Source organism: Rhincodon typus, chromosome 17 (genome assembly GCF_021869965.1).
Source record: "Rhincodon typus isolate 14 chromosome 17, sRhiTyp1.1, whole genome shotgun sequence".
NCBI classification, from domain to species: Eukaryota; Metazoa; Chordata; class Chondrichthyes; order Orectolobiformes; family Rhincodontidae; genus Rhincodon; species Rhincodon typus.
In genome coordinates, this window is record NC_063348.1 from 35,707,977 (window position 1) to 35,728,088 (window position 20,112).

General features: G+C 41.8%; 1 protein-coding gene across 4 annotated transcripts in view; it reads left to right on the forward strand.

Annotated features, from left to right (window-relative positions):
- Positions 1 to 20,112, forward strand: part of mical2a (microtubule associated monooxygenase, calponin and LIM domain containing 2a) — a 216,588-nt gene that overhangs the window by 159,038 nt on the left and 37,438 nt on the right. For all 4 annotated transcript variants that reach the window (XR_007263958.1, XM_048606984.1, XM_048606981.1 and 1 more), the window contains 3 exons: positions 5,505 to 5,689; positions 13,509 to 13,583; positions 17,804 to 17,901. Coding sequence is in view for 3 of the 4 variants with exons in the window: in XM_048606984.1 (XP_048462941.1) it covers positions 5,505 to 5,689; positions 13,509 to 13,583; positions 17,804 to 17,901 (358 nt within the window). In the remaining variant the exon portion in view is untranslated. The remainder of the gene's footprint in view (positions 1 to 5,504; positions 5,690 to 13,508; positions 13,584 to 17,803; positions 17,902 to 20,112) is intronic.

Genomic DNA, 20,112 nt, shown 5'->3' on the forward strand with positions numbered 1-20,112 from the left:
TGCAGATGCTGGTGAATCCGAGACAACAAGGTGCAGGGCTGGATGAACACAGCAGGCCAAGCAGCATCATAGGAGCAGAGAGGCTGACGTTTCGGGCCTAGACCCTTCATCTGATGGATAGAGTGGAAAGTATGAGGCTTTTTCCCAGGGTGGAGGGGTCAATTACTAGGGGACACAGGTTCAAGGTGCGAGAGGGGAAGTTTAAAAGAGATGTGCGAGGCACATTTTTCACACAAAGGGTGGGGAATGCCTGGAATGTGCTGCCAGAGGAGGTGGTGGAAGCAGACATAGTAGCAGCATCCAAGAAACACCTGGACAAATACATGAATAGGAAGGGAATAGAGGTATACGGATCCTGTAAGTCAAGACAGTTTTAGCATGGAAGAGCATAATGTGTCAGTGCAGGCTTGGAGGGCCAAAGGGCCTGTTCCTGTGCTGTATTGCTGCTTTGTTCTTTGACTGGAGTGTCACTGCCTTTCCCCATAGTCCTGTGATTATGTGCTGTGGAATATTAGCACTTCAGCAAACTATGAACATAAGAACACAATATCATCAGAACTAGGACTAAAGTGTTGGAACAAAGGAACACGTGGAGATCACAAAGCCCCTTGAGCCAGCTGCTGCATCCTTCAGTGAGATCATGCCTCATTTAGCACCATCTATCACCTTGGTTCTGTAACCCTTTGTCTCCTAATCCAACAAAAAAACTGGTGGTCTCAGCCCTGAGCTCTCGCATCTCTATCAGCTTCTGAAGGGAGAGACCTTCAGTGACCTCTCTGAGTGACTGAGCTCTAACTTTAAGGCATTTCCTGCTTGTTCTGGATCCCCCACCAGAGGAAACTGTTTCTCTCTGTCAATCTATTCCTTTAATTATCTTGGACACTTCAACCAGAATACTCTTAACCATAACCTACTCTGAAGTTGTTGACTTGCTCACCGAACTGGCTTGTTCTCGTTCAGATATTTCATCACCATGCTAGGTAACATTATCAGTGGAGCTTCTGATGAAACAATGTTATTTTACTCTGCTTGGAATTTATACTGTCCGATCTGTTACGGTGAGTACTGTCATTTCCCATTTTGATCTGTATGGGTTTGTATATGCAACACTGCAGAACTACACGGTAAAGAGGAAGAACACTTATACAAGATCCTCACTTTAAATGGATATCCCCGCAACTTCATCCACAGATGCCTATATAACAGACAACAACAGGAGGACACTGTTCGACTTGACACACTGACCACACTGCCCTACATGAAGAACATATCGGAACTGACAACAAGACACCTAAGACCACTAGGAATCATGGTGGCCCACAAGCCCACAGCCACTCTACGACAAATACTTACAAGGATTAAAGACCCCATTCCCACAACATGCAGAACCAACACTCATCCACAACCCGAGCTACAGATCTTTGCCAAAACTTTAATCGTAACCTACTCTGTTTCGTATCTTCTTCTCCATGTCCCTGACCTTGCCTTCCCCACAGAACTGGAAGTACACTGAATCCACACTGAATGAGGTGGCAGGTTCTCCAATCCAGCAAGAAGTGAAATCAAAGACAGGCAACTAACTCCATTACGCCGATGACACTGTTAGCCACCTAGGAAGATATTCCACTCAAAGACTCATGGTCAGCCTCTCCCTTGCCTGTGACTATAAACATGGGACAAAGTGTTGCATCTCCACCCCGATCTGCTGTGGCTGGACAGCTCCCCTTCCCTTCCCCACTCCTGATGAAGCATTTCAGCCCGAAACATTGACCTTCTTGCTCCTCTGATGCTGTCTGACCTGCTGTGTTTGTGCAGCTCCACGTTTATTGACAAAGAAAGAAAGAGTTTGAATTTTTACATACCTTTAACATCATTTCAATGTGGAAGAGATCTTGTCAATCAGTGAGTGGTTTTGACTGGGCGGTCCCTGTCTTATTTGTAGGCAAGTGCAGCTTCAAGGGCCTACGAGTAGTGATTAACTAAATAACTAACTAATGTATTTTTCAGTGGCATTGAGTGATGAGTAAATATTGGTCAGGACACAGTCAAGAACTCCTTGCTCGTCTTCGAAATAGTTCAGTGCGATTGTTTGTGTCCATCAACAAATTAAAGTGGAAGACTGTTAGTCTGGGTGACACAGTGGTTCAGTGGTTAGCACTGCTGCCTCACAGTGCTAGGGACCCAGGCCCAATTCCAGCCTCTGGTGACTGTCTGTGTGCAGTTTGCATGTTCTCCCGTGTCTGTGTGGGTTTTCACTGAGTGCTCCAGTTTCCTCCCACAGTCCGTACATGTTCAGTTTAGGTGGATTGGCCATGCTAAATTGCCCTGTAGTGTCCAGGGATGTACAGGCTGGAGGGGTTAGCCATGGGAAATGTGCGGTTACTTGATTAAAGTGGGGAGCTCAGTCTGGGTGAGATGCTCATTAGAGGGTCAGTGCAGACTCGATGGGCTCAATGGTTTCTTTCTGCACTGTAGGCATTCTATGATTCTTCAAACATGGCTTGCTTCATTGACAGAGCACGGAAGTTATACAAACCTGCTCACACCACAGGTTCAGCCTGAGTGGAGTGTTGTACCTAATTCTGGGAAAAATGTCAATGACTTGGAGATGTCTAGAGGTTGGTTCCAGGAATGAGAGATCTCATCTCCATGAAGAGCCTCAAAACCTAGGATTGTTGACCTTCAAACAGAGAGTTCAAAATTGTGAAGGGTTTTGATAGAATAAATAGTAAAGTGTAGTGACCAGAGAAACCAATCTTAAAGTAATTTGTAAAAGAACCTGAAGATAACGGAGAGTGGTTTTAAACATCGAATTGTTGTGATCTGGAATGCAATGTCTGAAACAGCAGTGGAAGTAAATTACATAGTAATGTTCAAAGGTAAAGTTAAAATGGAAATATTTGTAGCAATATGGAAGGGATTGACATAGTTGTAATGAGTAAAATGCCTCCTCCTGTGTTGTTAATTTGAATAATTCTAGCAGCCTGCTGTGAATTTCCAAAACCATCCTGACATCAGAGCACTTTCACATCAAGTCCATCAGTTGTGAAAAGTTTTAAATACAGGGTACACAGAAGAATCTGCCTCATAAGATTCTTCTCCTGCTCAGGCAGTAACACCATTGCCTCCGAGATCAGAGTTCGAATCTCATTTCAGGATTTGTTAGCTGCAGAAGTACTCTCACCCCAGGGACAGGCAGATTTGACATGTTTTGGACCGAGATAAATGAGGAGTGTTCACGCCAGGCTGGGGGAGAAAGCTGAAAGTCAGGGAGAGTAATCAGCCGCTCAGTTTTTTGCAATCAAGTTTGAACTTGTGGTAGCTAAGCTAAGCACAGATTTTTCTCTGAAGCTACATAGTTCTGGTTCTAATGGCCTGTAGGTTCGTTTGACATCAGATCATGTAACACGCGTGCTTACCTCATTGCTGATTAAGTTGAGGTTAGAAATGAGTCATTCAGTCTGGGAGCTGGTGAGTCTACTTCTCAGAAATCTATCTCCCAGATTCTGTGCTTGTACAGACCTCAGGAGATTATATTAATGATTGGACTTTAATAAAAAGATTACTTGAACCAGAAGATCAAAAATGTAACTCTAAACACTGCCAGACACTAGGAAAAACATTAGTTCGTACTTTGTAGGATGATGTAGAACTGGAGCTTTTTTCAAATGTTTTGCCTTTATTTCCTGTCCTAATGGATTCATCTTGACTTTGCTTCAGGCCATAGGAACAGGAGACCATTGAGAAGACAAATGCCCCACTCCTGCTCCTATTTCATTTGTGTGTTCTGCCTTCCAGTCGTGTATTGTTCAATTAGGTCATGGAAAAATCAGACACTGCATTGTTCTCTAATGAATGGATTGCTCAAATAATGTACATAAAATATATAACAAAAACAATCCCTATTTATATTGCACCTTTATCATAGTAAAGTGTCCCAAGGCATTTCGTAAAAGCATGATGGAACAAAATTTGACACATAAGGTGATCTTAGGTTAGGTGACCAATAGCTCAGTCAAAGAGCTAGGTATTAAGTCATGTCTTAATGAAGGTGAGAGATGAGAGCGCCAACTGTGCCTTAGTGGATAGCACACTCTCTTATGAGTCATAAAGTATTGGCTTTACCCCCACTCCTGGGCCTGAGTGCAAAGGTTAATGCAGGGCTAAGGGAACACTGCATTGTCAGAGGCACTGTCTTTTAAATAAGATCTTAAACCAAGGCTCAGATTGCTGGCTTAGGTGAATGTAAAATGCCTTGTTGTTTCAAAGAAGTCCAGGATCCTGGCCTTTTTCTATCCCCTAATCATTCCTACAAAATATTAGATTACTAGGTTGTTACATATCACTAACTACAGTCATAAATGTTGGCAGACCATTTGCTGATACAAGTAAACAAGAAAGAGAGACTTTGAGGTTTAGGGAGAGAATCCAAGGCTTAGGGGCACAGGCAACAGAAAGCATGACTGCCAATGAAATGGGACATAGAGGTTCTGATTTGGATCTTATAGGGTTGGAGCGCATTGCAGAGATAGGAAGGAGGTAATTTGAAAACAACGATAATCAAGGGAGTCCATATAGGTCAGTGAGGAGACTGCAGTGTTTTCACAACGAATACAAAAACACAACATGAGACCAAAAGTGAGGACGTTTTAACAAAAATGTTGGTCATTTGGCTCATTGTGCTCTTTCGAATAACTATCTAATTAATCCAAAAAGGTTTTGACCAAATGATGATGATGGTTTTGATCCAATGATGATAAAGAAATGGTGATGTATTTCCAAGTCAGGATGGTATGTGAACTGGAGGGAAACTTGCATTCTACATTTTCCCACACACCTGCTGCCTTAGGTCTCATGTTTGGGAAGGTGTGAGACGTCTGGGGAAGTATACTATGTTGGTGAGGAGCCAAATTCCACAAAAAAAAAGCCATAGGCACCTCTCTGCATTCGAGAAAGACAACTGGTTATGTTGGGATAAGGCTAACCACTCCAACAAGCTACAGGGTAAGGCAAGGAGGCTTCTATGAACAAATACAGCCAGAACAGGACCAAAAACAGAAATTGCTGGAAAAACTCAGCAGGTCTGGCATCATTTGTGGAGAGAAAACAGAGTCAACATTTCAGGTTCAGTGATCCTTCTGAAGAATTTCTGTTTTAGTTTCTGAATTCCTGTATCCGTATTTTTGGGGGTTTTTTTGTACAGCCAGTACAGCGACAAAACCTACACTGTTTCCTTTATTCTGCACCAGTCTCTAGTCATTTAGCCAACTGAGCCCACACACTATGTGAAAGGTGCTATATAAATTCAAGCTGTTGTTGACGCTGAAGCTGTGTTACTGATTCCGATTTCAGACACAAGTTCCCAGAATATTTCATCACAATCAGTTTAATTTTAAGAATCTACTGTCTTTCTGTATAAATTTCTGCGCTGTTTGTACTGAAAGCTAGGCTGTAATTCATTTGGTCTCCCAAATTCTTTTCTTTTTATGTTTTTGCTTGAATAGTTCTGAAGGTGAGAGAGCGGAGCCTTGCACTGACCCTTCTGACCATGAAACGATGATCCCCTCTGGCCTGGGAGGCTCCTTACCAGAAGCAGAGGACGAAGAAATGAGACAGAGGCACCATCAGACACAGAGTAAAGAGGAATCACACACCGGTCAATTCAACCCAAATTCCAAAGCTCAGGAAGGTAAACCCATCATGTCAGCCTCCAAGTTTGACATTTTCTTCTGGACTCATCCTCCTGCACACTCGAAACCTTTCACTTTGTGTACCTCTAAGTGCAGATTGTGTCATTAAACTGCCTTTATTGTGTCGATGGGATTTGACAGATGTTGACAGTCTCACTCTGAGAGAACCATACCATTAGCGTTTGACCATTTGCCCACAAGCCCTTGACCTTCACAATTATTCCAGCAAAACCCCTCCCAGCTTTCAACTTCCCTCACCTCCCCCAGCACCCCCCTGCTCCCACAGCCTGTTCATTTTCATTCACCCAGTGACTTTGAAGCCAAGTTCAAATATCTGTATCAAGATTCTTTCTTTAATCCCAAACTGCAGGGACCAGTTGATCAGGTACCCCACATTAGCCCTCTCCCCCCACCCACCTCAAAAAGAAAGGAATGGGAAATTGATTGAGATCAGGAAAGTTGTGAAGGAGTGATGAAGTAAGCAGAAGGGATTTATTTTTACACAATGCATTTTGTTGTGATCCAGGCCGTGCTGCCAGTGAAGGAGTTGGAAGCAGATTCAATAGGAAATGGCTCAAGGAAATTGGATAAATATTTAGTGTGGTCAAACTAGCAGGATTATGAGGAAAGATCAAGTTGTCAGGGGCTAATTCAATAGCTTTTTCAAACATCAAGCACAGCCATGATGGGTCAAATGGCCACCTTCTGTGCTATAGGTTTCTATAGCTCCTCTTATGTTTTATCTTATTTTAATTGGCAGCGATAAAACATAGTTATATAAGAAAATGACTGATAACTTGCAGAAATGATCACATCCACATTGTAGCAGAGGCTGAATTATTATTTCCTGATCATTTTGCAGCAATCTAAGTGTGCATTTGGAATAAAAATGCAGCATTGGTGTGGAACGATGATCATTTTACACAGCTTTAATGTAGGTCTGAATATCTGAATGAATCTCCTTGGAGGACAATCTCTCACTGCTGTATCTCTGCGCCAGCTCTGCCTCAGTAGGCAACCCTCTCAAGTGGATGCTAAAGTTGCCATTATTCTGAAAAACATCAGGGCAGGCCCCTCCCTCTCCCCTGCACTTTGGGGCAGTATTTTATCTCTCACCAACATCAGTGAAACTGATGCTCTGATTATTATCATATTGCTGCTTCTGGGAGCTTGCTGTGCCTAAATTGGCTACCACATTTACAAATAAAAGCAGCAACTACACTTCACAATGCACTTAATTGGCTGTAATGATCCTTGGGATGTCTTGAGATTAAAAGCTTTATAATCATTTAAAATCGTAAGTGAGCATTTAGTGTACTACACTACCATCTAGTGGTAAAATGAAGAACTGTACCCACTCATTCCAAGGGCAGGATTTTATGCTCCATGGGCGGATTTGAAAGTTCTGGGATCCAGAGAGCAGCTGACGTGCTCCTGACTTGGCTGAAATTTTACAGGAAGTGGAGGAGGCGTCAGAGAGTTTGCCTCTCAACCATGCTTGGGCCTATAGACGTCATTATCTTTTTATTGCAAAAATATACTTTACTCATAGGAGGAAATCAGTATAATTCAGTATAGCCGTTACAATCTATACTGTCTTTACTTACTGAGAAGAAAACAAACATAGGGGTTCGGCTTTCTCTATATTTATAATTAAATTCTTGGCTTTTAGCTGAGGCCCGAGGGAGGGTCCAAATACTGGATGGTTCCTCGTTATGCTTTAGCAGAAGGACAGTGGTCTTTCCCCATTGCACCTTGGCAGCAGCTGCCCCAAGCTTTAGTGCATCCCCCAGCACATAGTCCTGGACCTTGGAATGTGCCAGTCTGCAAAACTCAGTCAGGGTAGAGGTCAGTTAATGGCACTGTCAGGCTAAACGTTGATCACCTTTAGTGGCCCCACATAAGGCAATCTCTATCTGATCATCCCGCTCCCTGGCCCTTCGAATGTAGCTACCCACCTTCATCACCTTCCCTTGCCAAGAACCCAATCCTAGACCCACCTAGGCTCATCTGCATGGTGTGGTTAATCTAGTCCAAAGAGTGACCACCTTGTCCATTTGTTACCACTGGGACTACAGATCTGCCACCATTCAATTGATCGGCTGCTCTCTAAGGCAGAACTTCCTCCAGATATACATAGAAACATAGAAGATAGGAGCAGGAGGAGGCCATTCGGCCCTTGGAGCCTGCTCTGCCATTCTTCACAATCATGGCTGATCGCCCAATTCAATAACGTAATCCTGCTTTCTCCCCATAACCTTTGATCCCATTCGCCCCAAGTGCTATATCTAGTTGCCTCTTGAATATATTCAATGTTTTGGCATCTACTTCCTGTAGTAATGAATTCCACAGACTAACCACTCTTTGGTTGAAGAAATGTCTCCTTATCTCCATCCTAAATGGTCTAACCCAAATCCTCAGACTGTGACCCCTGGTTCTAGTCACACCCACTATCGGGAACATCCTCCCTGCATCTACCTTGTCCAGTCCTGTTAGAATGTTATAAGTGTCTATGAGATCCCCCCTCATTCATTTGAACTGTAACGAAAACAATCCTAACCTATTCAATCTCTCCTCATATGTCAGTCCTGCCATCCCCAGAATCAGCCTGGTAAACCTTCGCTGCACTCCCTCAAGAGCAAAAGCATCCTTCCTCAGAAAAGGAGACCAAAACTGCACACAATATTTTAGGTGTGGTCTTACCAAGGCCCTGTACAACTGCAACAAGACATCCCCTGCTCCTGTCCTCGAAACCTCTCGCAATGAAGGCCAACATACCATTTGCCTTCTTTACTGCCTGCTGCACCTGTACGCTTACCTTCAGCAACTGGGGCACAAGGACGCCCAGGTCCGCTGCACACTCCCCTCTCCCAATTTACAGCCATTTAGGCAGTAATCTGCCTTCTTATTTTTCTTCCAAAGTGAATAACCACACATTTATCCAAATAATGCTGCATCTGCCATTGATTTGCCTACTCACCCAACCTGTCGAGATCATGCAGAAGGATCTCTGCATCCTCGTCTCTGTTCACCCTCCCACCCAACTTGGTATCATCTGCAAACTTTGAGATGTTTAATTTTGTTCCCTCATCTAGATCATTAATATATATTGTGAATAGCTGGGGTCCCAGCACCAATCCCTGCAGCACCCCACTCGTTACTGCCTGCCAATTTGAAAAGGACCCATTAATTCCTACTCTTTGTTTCCTCTCTGCCATCCAGTTTCCTATCCATCTCAATATACTTCCCCAATCCCATGCGCTTTAATCTTGCATATATTTAATGTCTTATATGGGACTTTGTCAAATGCTTTCTGAAAGTCCAAATATTCTACGTTGACTGGCTCCCCCTTGTCAACTCCACTAGTTGCAACAAATTTGTCAAGCATGATGTCCCCTTTATAAATCCATGGTGATTCTGTTTGATCCTGCCATTGCTTTCTAAAGGCTCTGCTATAAAATCCTTGATGATGGATTCGAGAATTTTCCCCACTACCAACGTTAGGCTTACTGATATAATTCCCTATCCTCTCTCTACCTCCCTTTTTGAATATTGACGTGACATTAACTAACCTCCAACCTGCAGGGACTGTTCCAGAGTCAGGGGCATCTTCAAGCAATTAACATTGCTCCCAGCATTAACGCGCTGCACAGCAGCCATCAAGATCTTGGGCAGGTTCCTGCAGACATTTTAACCTTTAAACCCACAGTATCTGTCGCTTTTTGAGGTATAAAGTTCCAAATTTCCACCTATTGTATAAAGAAATGCTCTTTGATTTCATTCCTAAATTATCTGATGTTAATTTCCAGGTGAAATCAACTTGTTCTCAATTTCCTTCACCATATGAAGTAATTGCTCTGCATCTACAAATAGAAAACCTGCATTTCTAGATTAACTTTCATCACCTCAGGTCACTTCAAAATACCTTCAAGCCAATGGAGTACCTTTGATGTGTACTCGCTGCTGTCCTGTCAGAAACTGATATTGTGATTCTTAACAGAGCTATCTATCAGCTAAAATATATTAAAGCAATTTCATCTCCTGACATGGGTTCTGTACATGTTACGAATCCCATAATTACGATTCCTGAAATACCAATTAAGGAACTTAAAGATATGATCAAAATGAAAGAAAAGCTTACTGTTCTGTGAAAATTAATGGTAGGTCAGAAAATTGGACATGATTTAAAAATCAGCAAAGAATGACAAAAGATTAATGAAGAGGGAGAAACTAGAATGTGAGAGGAAGTTAACCAGAAATAAAGTAAGAATTTTCAGAAATACTTTTAGAAATGAGTAAGTAAAAGTGAGTGTGGGTCCTTGAGAGAATGAGCCTGGAGGATTAATAGTGAAAAATGAAGAAATGGTGGTGGAGCTGAATAGATGTTTTATTTGTCTGTCTGCACTATAGAGGACACAGTTATTTGTAAGTCAAGAGGTGAAAAGGAGGGAGCAATATAAAACAAGGAAAGGGCATTGAGAAATCTATTTGAGCAAGTCACCAGGATGAACTATATCCGAGGGACCTAAAAGAAGAGACGCTGGAGATAGCAGATAACCTTGCAATGTTCCAAAATCTCCTCAATTCTGGAAAAGTCCTGTCAGATTGAAAAATGGCAAATGTAACTTATCTGATCAAGAAAGGAGGAAGGCAGACAGCAGGTAACTATAGGCTGGTTAGCCCAACATAGGGGAAATTCTAGAATCTAACATTAAGGGAGCCATAGCAGGGCAGTTAGAAAATCTTAATGCAATCAGGCAGAATCAATGTAGATTTGGGAAAAGCAGGTTACATTTAACTAATTTATTAAAGTTCTTTCAGGAAGTAATAAATAATGTGGATAAAAGGAAACCTGTACATCTGGTGTCCATGGATTTCTATAAGGTGTTTGATAAGGTACCTTATGAAACCTTTTTGCACAATATAAGAGTTTGTTATGTATGTGTAACATAGCATCATGGATAGAGAATTGTTTGGATAATAGGAAGTGGCAAGGAAGATAAATGGGATTTTTCAAGTTGGCAAGGTATTGACTACTGGAGTGCCACAGTGATCAGGGTGGGGCCCTGAACTATGTACAATCTACACAGGATTACATCAACATAGTCTTACCTGACCATTGGGCTGCTCTCTCATTAGACAGAAATGACTGATGGTGGATTAACCTAGGGGTCACCACACCTCAGGCAAAGGGAGAGGTTGAGAAGGAGAGTCCTTCTTTATAACCTCAGCCGGTGCAGGAACTGAACCCATGTTGTTGGCATCACCACTCTGCATTGCATAACAGCTATCTAGCCAACTGAGCTAACCAACAACCCCACAATCTATACAAATAACTTGGATGAAAAGATCAAATGTGTTGTTGCGAAGTTTGCTGAAGACACAAAGACAGGTACAAAAATAAATCATGACAAGGACATAAAGAGTCTGCAAAGGAATGTGAACAGGGTAAGTGAGTGGGTAAAAAATTGGCAAAAGGAGTATAATGTAGGAAAATGAGAACTGATCCACTTTGGCAGGAAGAACAGGAAAGCAGCAGACAATTTAAATGGAGAGAGATTTCAGGACTTGGAAGTATAGAAAGATCTTGGTGTCCTAGTACATGAATCACAAAAAGTTGGAATGTAGGTACGGCAAGTGATTTAGAATATTGCAATAGAATACAGAAGGAAGAATGGAGAATGTCCAGGACCACATCTGGAGAACTGCGTACAGCATTAGCCTCCTCTCTAGACAAAAGACGTGAAAGCATTAGGAGCACTTCAGAGAATTGTCATTTGACTGATTCACAGAGTTAGTTATGATGCAGAAGAAAGTCCTTTAGCCCGGGTGATAAGTTTATCCTTGGACACGTTGGGCCTATATCCGAGATAACAAGGTGTAGAGCTGGATGAACACAGCAGGCTAAGCAGCATCAGAGGAGCAGGAAGGCTGACATTTCAAGCCTAGACCCTACTTCAGAAATCTCAACTTTTCTATGAAATCTCAACTTTAATGAATGCCCTTCAATTTGTAGGTAGGGCGCTCAAAATGTCAGAAAAAGTGAAGCTAATTATAATCCCTTTCCAAGCAGGGTAATAGTTACTCATTACTGATGAAATTTTTGGGTTTCTCCCAAAATCAATTGATATGGACTGTAACCTCCAGTGATTACAGTGAGTTCTTTACCAACACTGCCCACACCAGGACAGATATTAACTTGCAATTTGGTTGGTATGCTAAAATTTTGGGAAACATCTAATCTCTCACTGCATGACTTTTTTTCTCAAACTCCATAACTAAAGGGAATTTCTGCTGCCAGTGTTCACTACCAAAAGTACAGGTTTTCACACACATCCCAAAACTCTTCATCGGCAAATTCCCCCACCTTGTCAGTTAGGAATTTAGCCAGTGTCCCCAGTTCAGTTCCAATCTGTTTCTCCATTACCTTGCCCATCATAGCACTTTCCCTTTTACTATATGTTGTTATAGACTGACTAAATCTAATTGCCAAGTCTATGAACTGCAAGGAGAAAACTTTATTTTTCCTCATCCATTGCTTTCAAATCCATGGCCAAAACTTTCATAAATCTCTTGCTAATGGGAGGTTCACAATGGTCAGTGGTGGAAACTGCTTCTAAATCATTTAGATAACAGATTTATTGCTGATTTCTTCTATATGTTTACTGTACATATAGCCCCTTACTCCTGTACCCTTGAGCAGGATTTTTAACCTATGAGCTGATAGATGGGTAAACTACTGATGTCATTTTAAGGTAATTTTTTTTCTGACCAAGTATCAATGGGCTGAAAACATACAGTTTTTCTCTTTATGGATACTGCCACATTTGCTGAGTTTCTCTTGCACTTTCTGTTTTTGCTCCATACCTCTACTTCATTTCTCAATCATTCATATGGCTCAACTTCACAAAACATCAATGGGTAACCATATTTCAACACATTTCACTTGGTTTCAGCCATTGTTCTCAAAAGTAACTCAAATTTGCAGGCTTTCATCTGAAAATAACTCTAAATTTACAATGTCCTGCTGCCAAAGTCAAATTAGATTAGGGACATAGAACACAGGACACCAAGTCCTTGTGCATAAAGTTTATTGACTACTCAGTCACGCACCTCAGTCCACACTCAATACCACTTATTCTCCCTTTATATTTTCTCAGTAACTTAATTAGTCAATTAACCCCAGTCAATAGTGAAGTAACTCCATGAAGGCTGGTATCCCATCACCAAGTCACTTTTTTTTACACATGCACAGTACATGATATTGGCTCAGCTAGCTCAGAGCTGGCTCCTGGAGTGAACAGAACCCCTGACACTCCTGTTCATATCTGCCAGCCAGGGCTCCCTGATTGGACCAGATTAACACCCCCAATCAGGGAACTCATATTCTACGAGGTCCACCTGGCTGACCATCGCAACAAGCAGCTTAACTCTTCCTTTACTAGCAATCTGTACATTCACATGTATACATGTTCATATGCCTCTGCTGGTGCAAGGCTGAAATTATAGTATGATATGTTAACATAGGCAGTTCCTCTTATAAATGTTGACTAACAAATTAGAAATATAAAAACAAGGTAGGGATGTACGACTTCAAATTGGGATCTGAGATAAATCTGTACGTTTGGTCAAATTATCCCTTACTCTTTAAGCCTGCATTACTCAAAGACTACACTTGGTCACAGCAACCCTGTACGTGGTACTGTGAAATATTATCTAGGAAGGCTTATAGAAATTCTTCCAATCATTTTTAAGTGACTCTTTCACACTGGAGTTTTCTTTAACCCAATTATTTGTCTTTTCTGTTTTATGTCGCAGCACTAAGCCGAGCTCAGAGCTTCAGTGCTCCAAGAAGCAACAGGCAAGAGACATGGAGGAAGAAAATCCAGATCAGTAAGGAGAGAAATATGATTAAAATTCATTTTCATTCTCTATGCATGCCCTTGAACAGCCAACATTTTTAACTCTCAATAATTGGCAACTGTACCTGCAGCTACTGGGCTCTCGAGTCTGGTCTTTCCTCTCTCAGTCTCTCTGCTTTCTCTCTTCTAAAACACTGCTTAAAACCTACCTTCTTGGGCAAACGTTTGCTCCCAGATCCTAACATCTTCTCATCAGTCTGTCAAATTTTGCCTGAAAATGCCCACAGTGGGACATCTTATTGTAGTAAAAGCACTATATAAACACAAATATGACACAATGTGGAGCTGGAGGAACACAGCAGGCCAGGCAGCATCAGAGGAGCAAGAAAGTTGACCTTTTGGGTCGGGACCCTTCCTCAGCCCTAACCCTAAACCCCATTTCTGAAGAAGGGTCCCAAACTGAAACATCAACTTTCCTGCTCCTCTGATGCTGCCTGGCCTGCTGTGTTCCTCCACCTCCACGTTGTGTTATCTCTGACCCCAGCATTGGCAGTTCTTACTATCTCTGATATAAATGCAAATGTTTATTTAGTGATTTGTAATTGAATGAAGGACATGTACATTACTTATATTTGATGTCTGTTATTTGTATGTTGATTAATGGAGTTTAAAAGTCCAAACTTGCCAACTTCAATGCGGCTGAGATAGTAATCTTCCTGTTTAGGAATCTTATCACTTCTCAAAAACATCTCAATACATTTCCCATACATTGCTGTCAACATGCAGTGAATCTGGTTATGTAGGCGTTTGGGGGAACTTTTGGACGTAGATACACTGAATAAGCAGGATTAGGATGTGGCACCTTACCTGAGGCAGGGAAGCAGTCTATCAGTAATGCTCAGACAGCATCAACCTGGATTCTGTGCTCAGCTCTTGTTTGGATCTTGAACCCATAACTTTCTGACTCAGAGGAGCCACAGTTGCATCAGGCAATTTTTTGAAATTGGTCATTACTTTTTACCCATCTCTACTTTCCTTTTAGAAGTGGAAGAGAATCATCTTCCTGAACCGTGTGCTCATACAATGCTGGATAAAAAGGAAGACTAAATCCATTCTAGTGCGTTAGTGACACAGAATTTTCTTACGGTCTATAGCTTTATGATTCTTTCACTGGGGATTTGTGAAAAATCGCACTCAAGACAAACATACACAAGTTCCATTTGTAGAATTTTATTATACATTCAAGAGAAAGTTGAAACCACCACTACTATATAAGGTTTAATTATAAAACAAAACATTACACTGTGAGCAGTGCAGTAACAATGGTACAAAAGATTATCAGAACTCTAAAGGATGACCAGTCCTTGTCTTTTTGAAATGGTTCACAAGATGTGGGTGTCACTGGCTAGGCACAGTGTTTATTACCCATCCCTAATTGTCCAAAGGGCATTCAGGAGTCAACTACATTGTTGTGGATCTGGAATCACACATAGGCCAGACCAGGTAAGGACAGCAGTTCTAACCATGGTGGGATTCAAACGCAGGATCCCAGAACATTAGCTCTATCTCTGGATTAATGGTTTGGCAATAATACCACTAGGCCATCTGCTCTGTAAACAAGTGTTAGCTGCTAGATCCTTCTGCTGAGATGACTGACCATGTATTCTCCTCCTACCTGCACCTCAGTGAAGAGTTAAATAAACATAGTGACTGATAATATGATATGACCAAATGTCTGCCCAAGAAAGTAGGTTCTAAGGAGTGTTTTAGAAGAGATAAGGCAGAGAGACTTCGGGAGGGAAGACCAGACCCTAGGGCCTGGTAGCTGAAGATACACATTATCATCAAATCTAGTGAATTGACAGTTAGACTTTAAACTCTGATTGGCCAGATCACTACACACCTACTGCAGTAAAGAAATTCTACAACCATTGGCTTTTATACCGTTTAGCTTTCCACCAGTGCAGGCAGTTTGTGAACAGTTCATCATTTAGTGATGTTCAGTTGGACATGGCTGGGTTGGCGTTGCTAGTTGTTGGTGTTCATTTTTGTTAGTCATAACTTGTTAATTCTCAAGGTCTGTTCCTTCATTCCAAATACAGATGTCTCATCTCTGAACACAATAGTCTTGTTCAGTTTGATAACACAGTCTGAAAAAGAAGTTTACCATAGAATAGGACAGTTCAACAAGTTTTAACAGTAACAAGTGCTTTTCCCATCAAGATCCCTCAGCATCTCAAATCATAACAGCAACTTGGTTCAAGGCAACAGGGCAGTAATTAAAATCTGCACTTTCTTACAGCGGTGTTGGGGTTAAAGACAGTTGTTGCTAGCTAATCCTGCGGCTATAGGTAATTTCAGTTGAAAAGTAATTTGATCAATAGAAATAAGACTTTTGAAATCAGCATCGGGCTGACTTTTTACTTTACAGGCAATGAGGTTTTTGAAGTTAAAACACTGTTACAATATGGGAAAGGTGACACCCAATTTTCACACAGCCAGTTCTCATGAGCAGAAATTGCTAATAGAGAGATAATGTGTTTTTAGTAATGGTAATTGAAAGATAGATATTGTCCAGGGCAATGGGAAAATTCCTATTCTAAACAGTGCCACATCTGCCAAATGAGTAGACAGGGCGTCAGTTTAACGTTTCATTCAAAACACAGTGCTTCTAACAGCGCAGGACTGCCTGACCAGTGCTGCAATGGGAACGTTCACCTGGATTTTGAGCTCAAGACTCTGGAGTGCAAGTCGACCCCACGGCCTTCTGACTCAGAGACAAGAAAGTGCAAGCTACTGAGCCATGGCTTGACGTTTATGGAGCAATTCCTGACATGTTGAGATTAAAGAGATTGTTATGGCTTGTCTGTTACTAGATTAATTAATGTTACCCTCAAATGCCTCTTATTGCCTTAAATGCTTGAATTCTGTAATTTGATTTATAGTAATTCTTGTATTAGTTATTTTCCCTAAGAGAGCCACTTTAAGTGAAACGACAATGAGCAAATCAAATTTCCCATTAAACCCAATCTAACAGCTTTAATTAACTTCTACAGAAAGCTCCCAACAGAAAAAATGTATTATGATATTAGGTCTGGTGAGTTTAAGTACTGTACGTCACTAACTTAGAAGGCTGGTACATTGCAATAAAGAGTAGCATCGAGTTGCAAGATTTTGGAGATAAGTCACAAACTACAGAGGCGGTGAGTAGGAGGGTCGACGCGAAGGAGGAGTGGTGAACAGGAAGGGTCAGAGAGAGCAACAGTCAGGGAATGGAAGATTCAGAGAGGAGGAGGACTATGAAGTGGGAGGGTTGGCGAGGCAGGGTCAGCGAGCGTGAGAGAACTCCATCACATGCAAGGTCCCCTCCAGGCGACAGAGCATCCTGACTTGGAATTATATCATCAGCGTCACTGGGTTGAAATTCTGGAACTCCTGAAGCATAGCACCTTCCCAAGGGTATACAACAAATGTTGGGCCAGACAATGATAATCATGTCATGGACAAATAAAAACAAAAAACCAAAACAGACAAAGTGTTGTCATTTTCTTCACTGTTGTGCCTTTAACTGCCTTGAGAGGGCAGTGGTACCTCACTGGTCAGGACTGAAATAATCCTGGATTATTTTTTGTTCAATTGACTTTGCGAGTAATACGCATCAATTTCTGTTAATAATTTTACATAAGCTATAATTTTGACTATTAAAATTACAGTAAGTAGCTTATACAATAGAAAGAGTGAGTTGTTTTCTATCTGCACTTTAAAGTCACTGATCATACTTGAAAGTTTGCTGAGAAATGTGATAACATTAGAAATTGCGAACCCACCAGGATTGCCTTGGAGTCTCCAGGAATTGAACATTAATCTCTCGGATGGGATGGCAATGAAAACCTGTGCGAAAAATCACTGAGTGGGGCAAACATATTTTTGTGTTTTTGTAAACATTCCCTTTGAGAGTTTTTATTGGGTATACAATGTTGGTGATGGGGAGATTGTGTTATGAGAGTGAGTCAAGAATAAGCCTATCAGGCAATGAAGAAGTTTGCTTGCCTTCTGGTTGGCTGAGGATCCACAAGAATGAACAAATGAGGGCAAGGCAGCTGGAGGTTGTATGGTAACATCTCTGGGAATTGGTCCAATTGGCAACCTCTAGATTGTGTGCTTTATACATTTTTCATTCTTCAATTACTTCTCAAACCAAAATTATAGTTAAATCGCTGAGAGTTAAAATCTTCCATTTTTCTATTAAAGAGCTCCCTTTGCTGCTGCGGAAAAAGATTGAACCAGCAATGAGAGAAACTACCTTGAATCAAACGAACTCCAGTGAGATTACAGACCATGTCACTCAGGTATGGATAGTCAATTGGTATCTAGTGGCACTTGCTTTTCAGATTGATTCATAATCATTTAGGAACCCAGTTAAGAGAAAAGAAAGAAACTGCATTTCCTTAACGCCAAGCACAACCCCAGAATGTTTCAACACAGTTCACAGCCAATGAGTTATCTTTGAAACATGATCACTGTTGTAATGTAGGAGATGGCAGCTGCTAATTTGTGCACAATAAGCTCAATGAAACATGGCCAGATCATCTGCTGGTTGAGAGATAAATATTTTCCGGGGGAAAGGAAGAATGCGCCTTGTAAATAGTGACTGTCAGATCTTTTATCTTGAACTGCTGGGGGAGGGTACGGGGAACTCAATAAAATTTCTCACTCAATACGCAGCAACTCTCAGATTGCAATACTCCTCTGTTCAACACAGATTCTGTCAGACTAGATTTCAGGCTTAAGTCTTTGGGATTGAGCTGATTCAGAGGAAATATTGAGCCCTGGTTGACATGGAGAAAAATCACCATGGACAGCCTGGTTGGTCCAAAACTGGAAACACAGGGTGTCGCTAAGTGTCTCTTGTGGAAAGCAATGCATTGAGAGGAGGAAAAGGAGATTGTGAAATTTTTAAAAAAATCTTATTGACGGCCGCGAAAATGTAAATACTAATATTTACAATGACAGTGACATTCTGCTGATCTGTGCAGCTGAGATATTGAATATGGCGAGCTCTTATCAGTCTCCAGTGCTGCTCGTGGACTTGAATGCAAGCAGATTGGGGCATTGTTAATGGACAAAGCCAGCGTAATCTCTTAATTAGCACAGAATGTTCCTTTGTCTCATGGTCCTTGGAGACATGGCATGAACTGGCTCACTTTCTGCTGATTATGGAGGCTCAGCAGATTTATACACTTGTAGCTGAGGCACAGAATAGAAATCTCTGAAACAATTTGCTGGTGCATTTCTCAATCATTTGTGAAACATACTAAAGGAATGACAGGCAATTTAAGAATGTTCTTCTTCCAAGATCTCGTTCTCCCTTTACGTTCTTTGATATTACTTGTTTTGGTCAGCTGTCTGTCTGATGGGTTCAGGAGTCTGCCACCGTGCAGTGGGAGGATTACGCATCCTTGTGAATGTGCCTGGTTAGACTATTTGATTGCACAAGCCACGGAAGTATGGTCTTAAAGGGACAGGCCAGGTTAGCGAAAGCTACACCCCAGCTGGTGAGCAAAACCACAGGAGATCTGTTCGTTCTGATGGAAATTCCTGAGTCACCTCAGTAAATTAGGGTCCAGATTCGAATCCCGGGAGGAAGTAGAAGGTCAGTCTTAGCTTAACCTGAAAGGTTGATTTCAAGGCCAGTTTTACACCAATCCAACTATGTGTTGAAGTCTATCAAATGGTTGCAGTCCATGTGTGATTGTGCGTGTCTGAGTGTGCTTGCATGTGTTTGTGTGCCTGTAGGAGTATATCTGGGTGTGACTCAGTCTGTATATCCATGTGCGGTACAAGTGAGTGTGAGAGAGCGAATGATTGCGTAGGTGTGGGGCTGTGCGATGTGGTTGTGTGTTTGTGGCTGAATGTGCATATTGAGTAAGTTTATTTGAGTAAGTATGGGGGTGTTGTAGGTGTGTGATTGACTCGGTGTAGGTGCCTTTACCACCAAGTACCAACTGGTATATTGTCTCAGTGGTTTAGATCAGGCCTTCCCAATGTGGGGATCAATGTCCACAGTGAAGCTCTGATTGAGTTATAACAGCTGCACTCCTGCTGTAATGGATAGACCCCACTTTCACAGCAGCCCCTGCACCTCTACCTCTCCTAGGTCTCCAATGCCACGTTCCTCCCTCCTCACCTGATCTCACTGAGGGAGTCGTGAAAGTTTGCAAGCCTTGCAATGTTTGTGAAGCACTGGTTTAGACAGTGAGTTTCACCAGGCAACATGGGGCGGAACAATTCCAAGTCAGCCCGGTATGATTCATTCTGGGGAACCATACGCACCTAGATTTCAGCCCCAGTGAATGTTCAGCAATCAGGAACAGGAGTCCTGGCCTTTGTTTTCCTCTTGTGCAGTGTGCAAAATTATTACCCTATTCCCTAAACTGCCTATCACACACAGCCTCAAGTCATCTATGACCTTTGATAGATTTAGTAGGAACTGCAGATGCTGGAAAATCTGAGACAACAAGGTGCAGAGCTGGATGAACACAGCAGGCCAAGCAGCATCA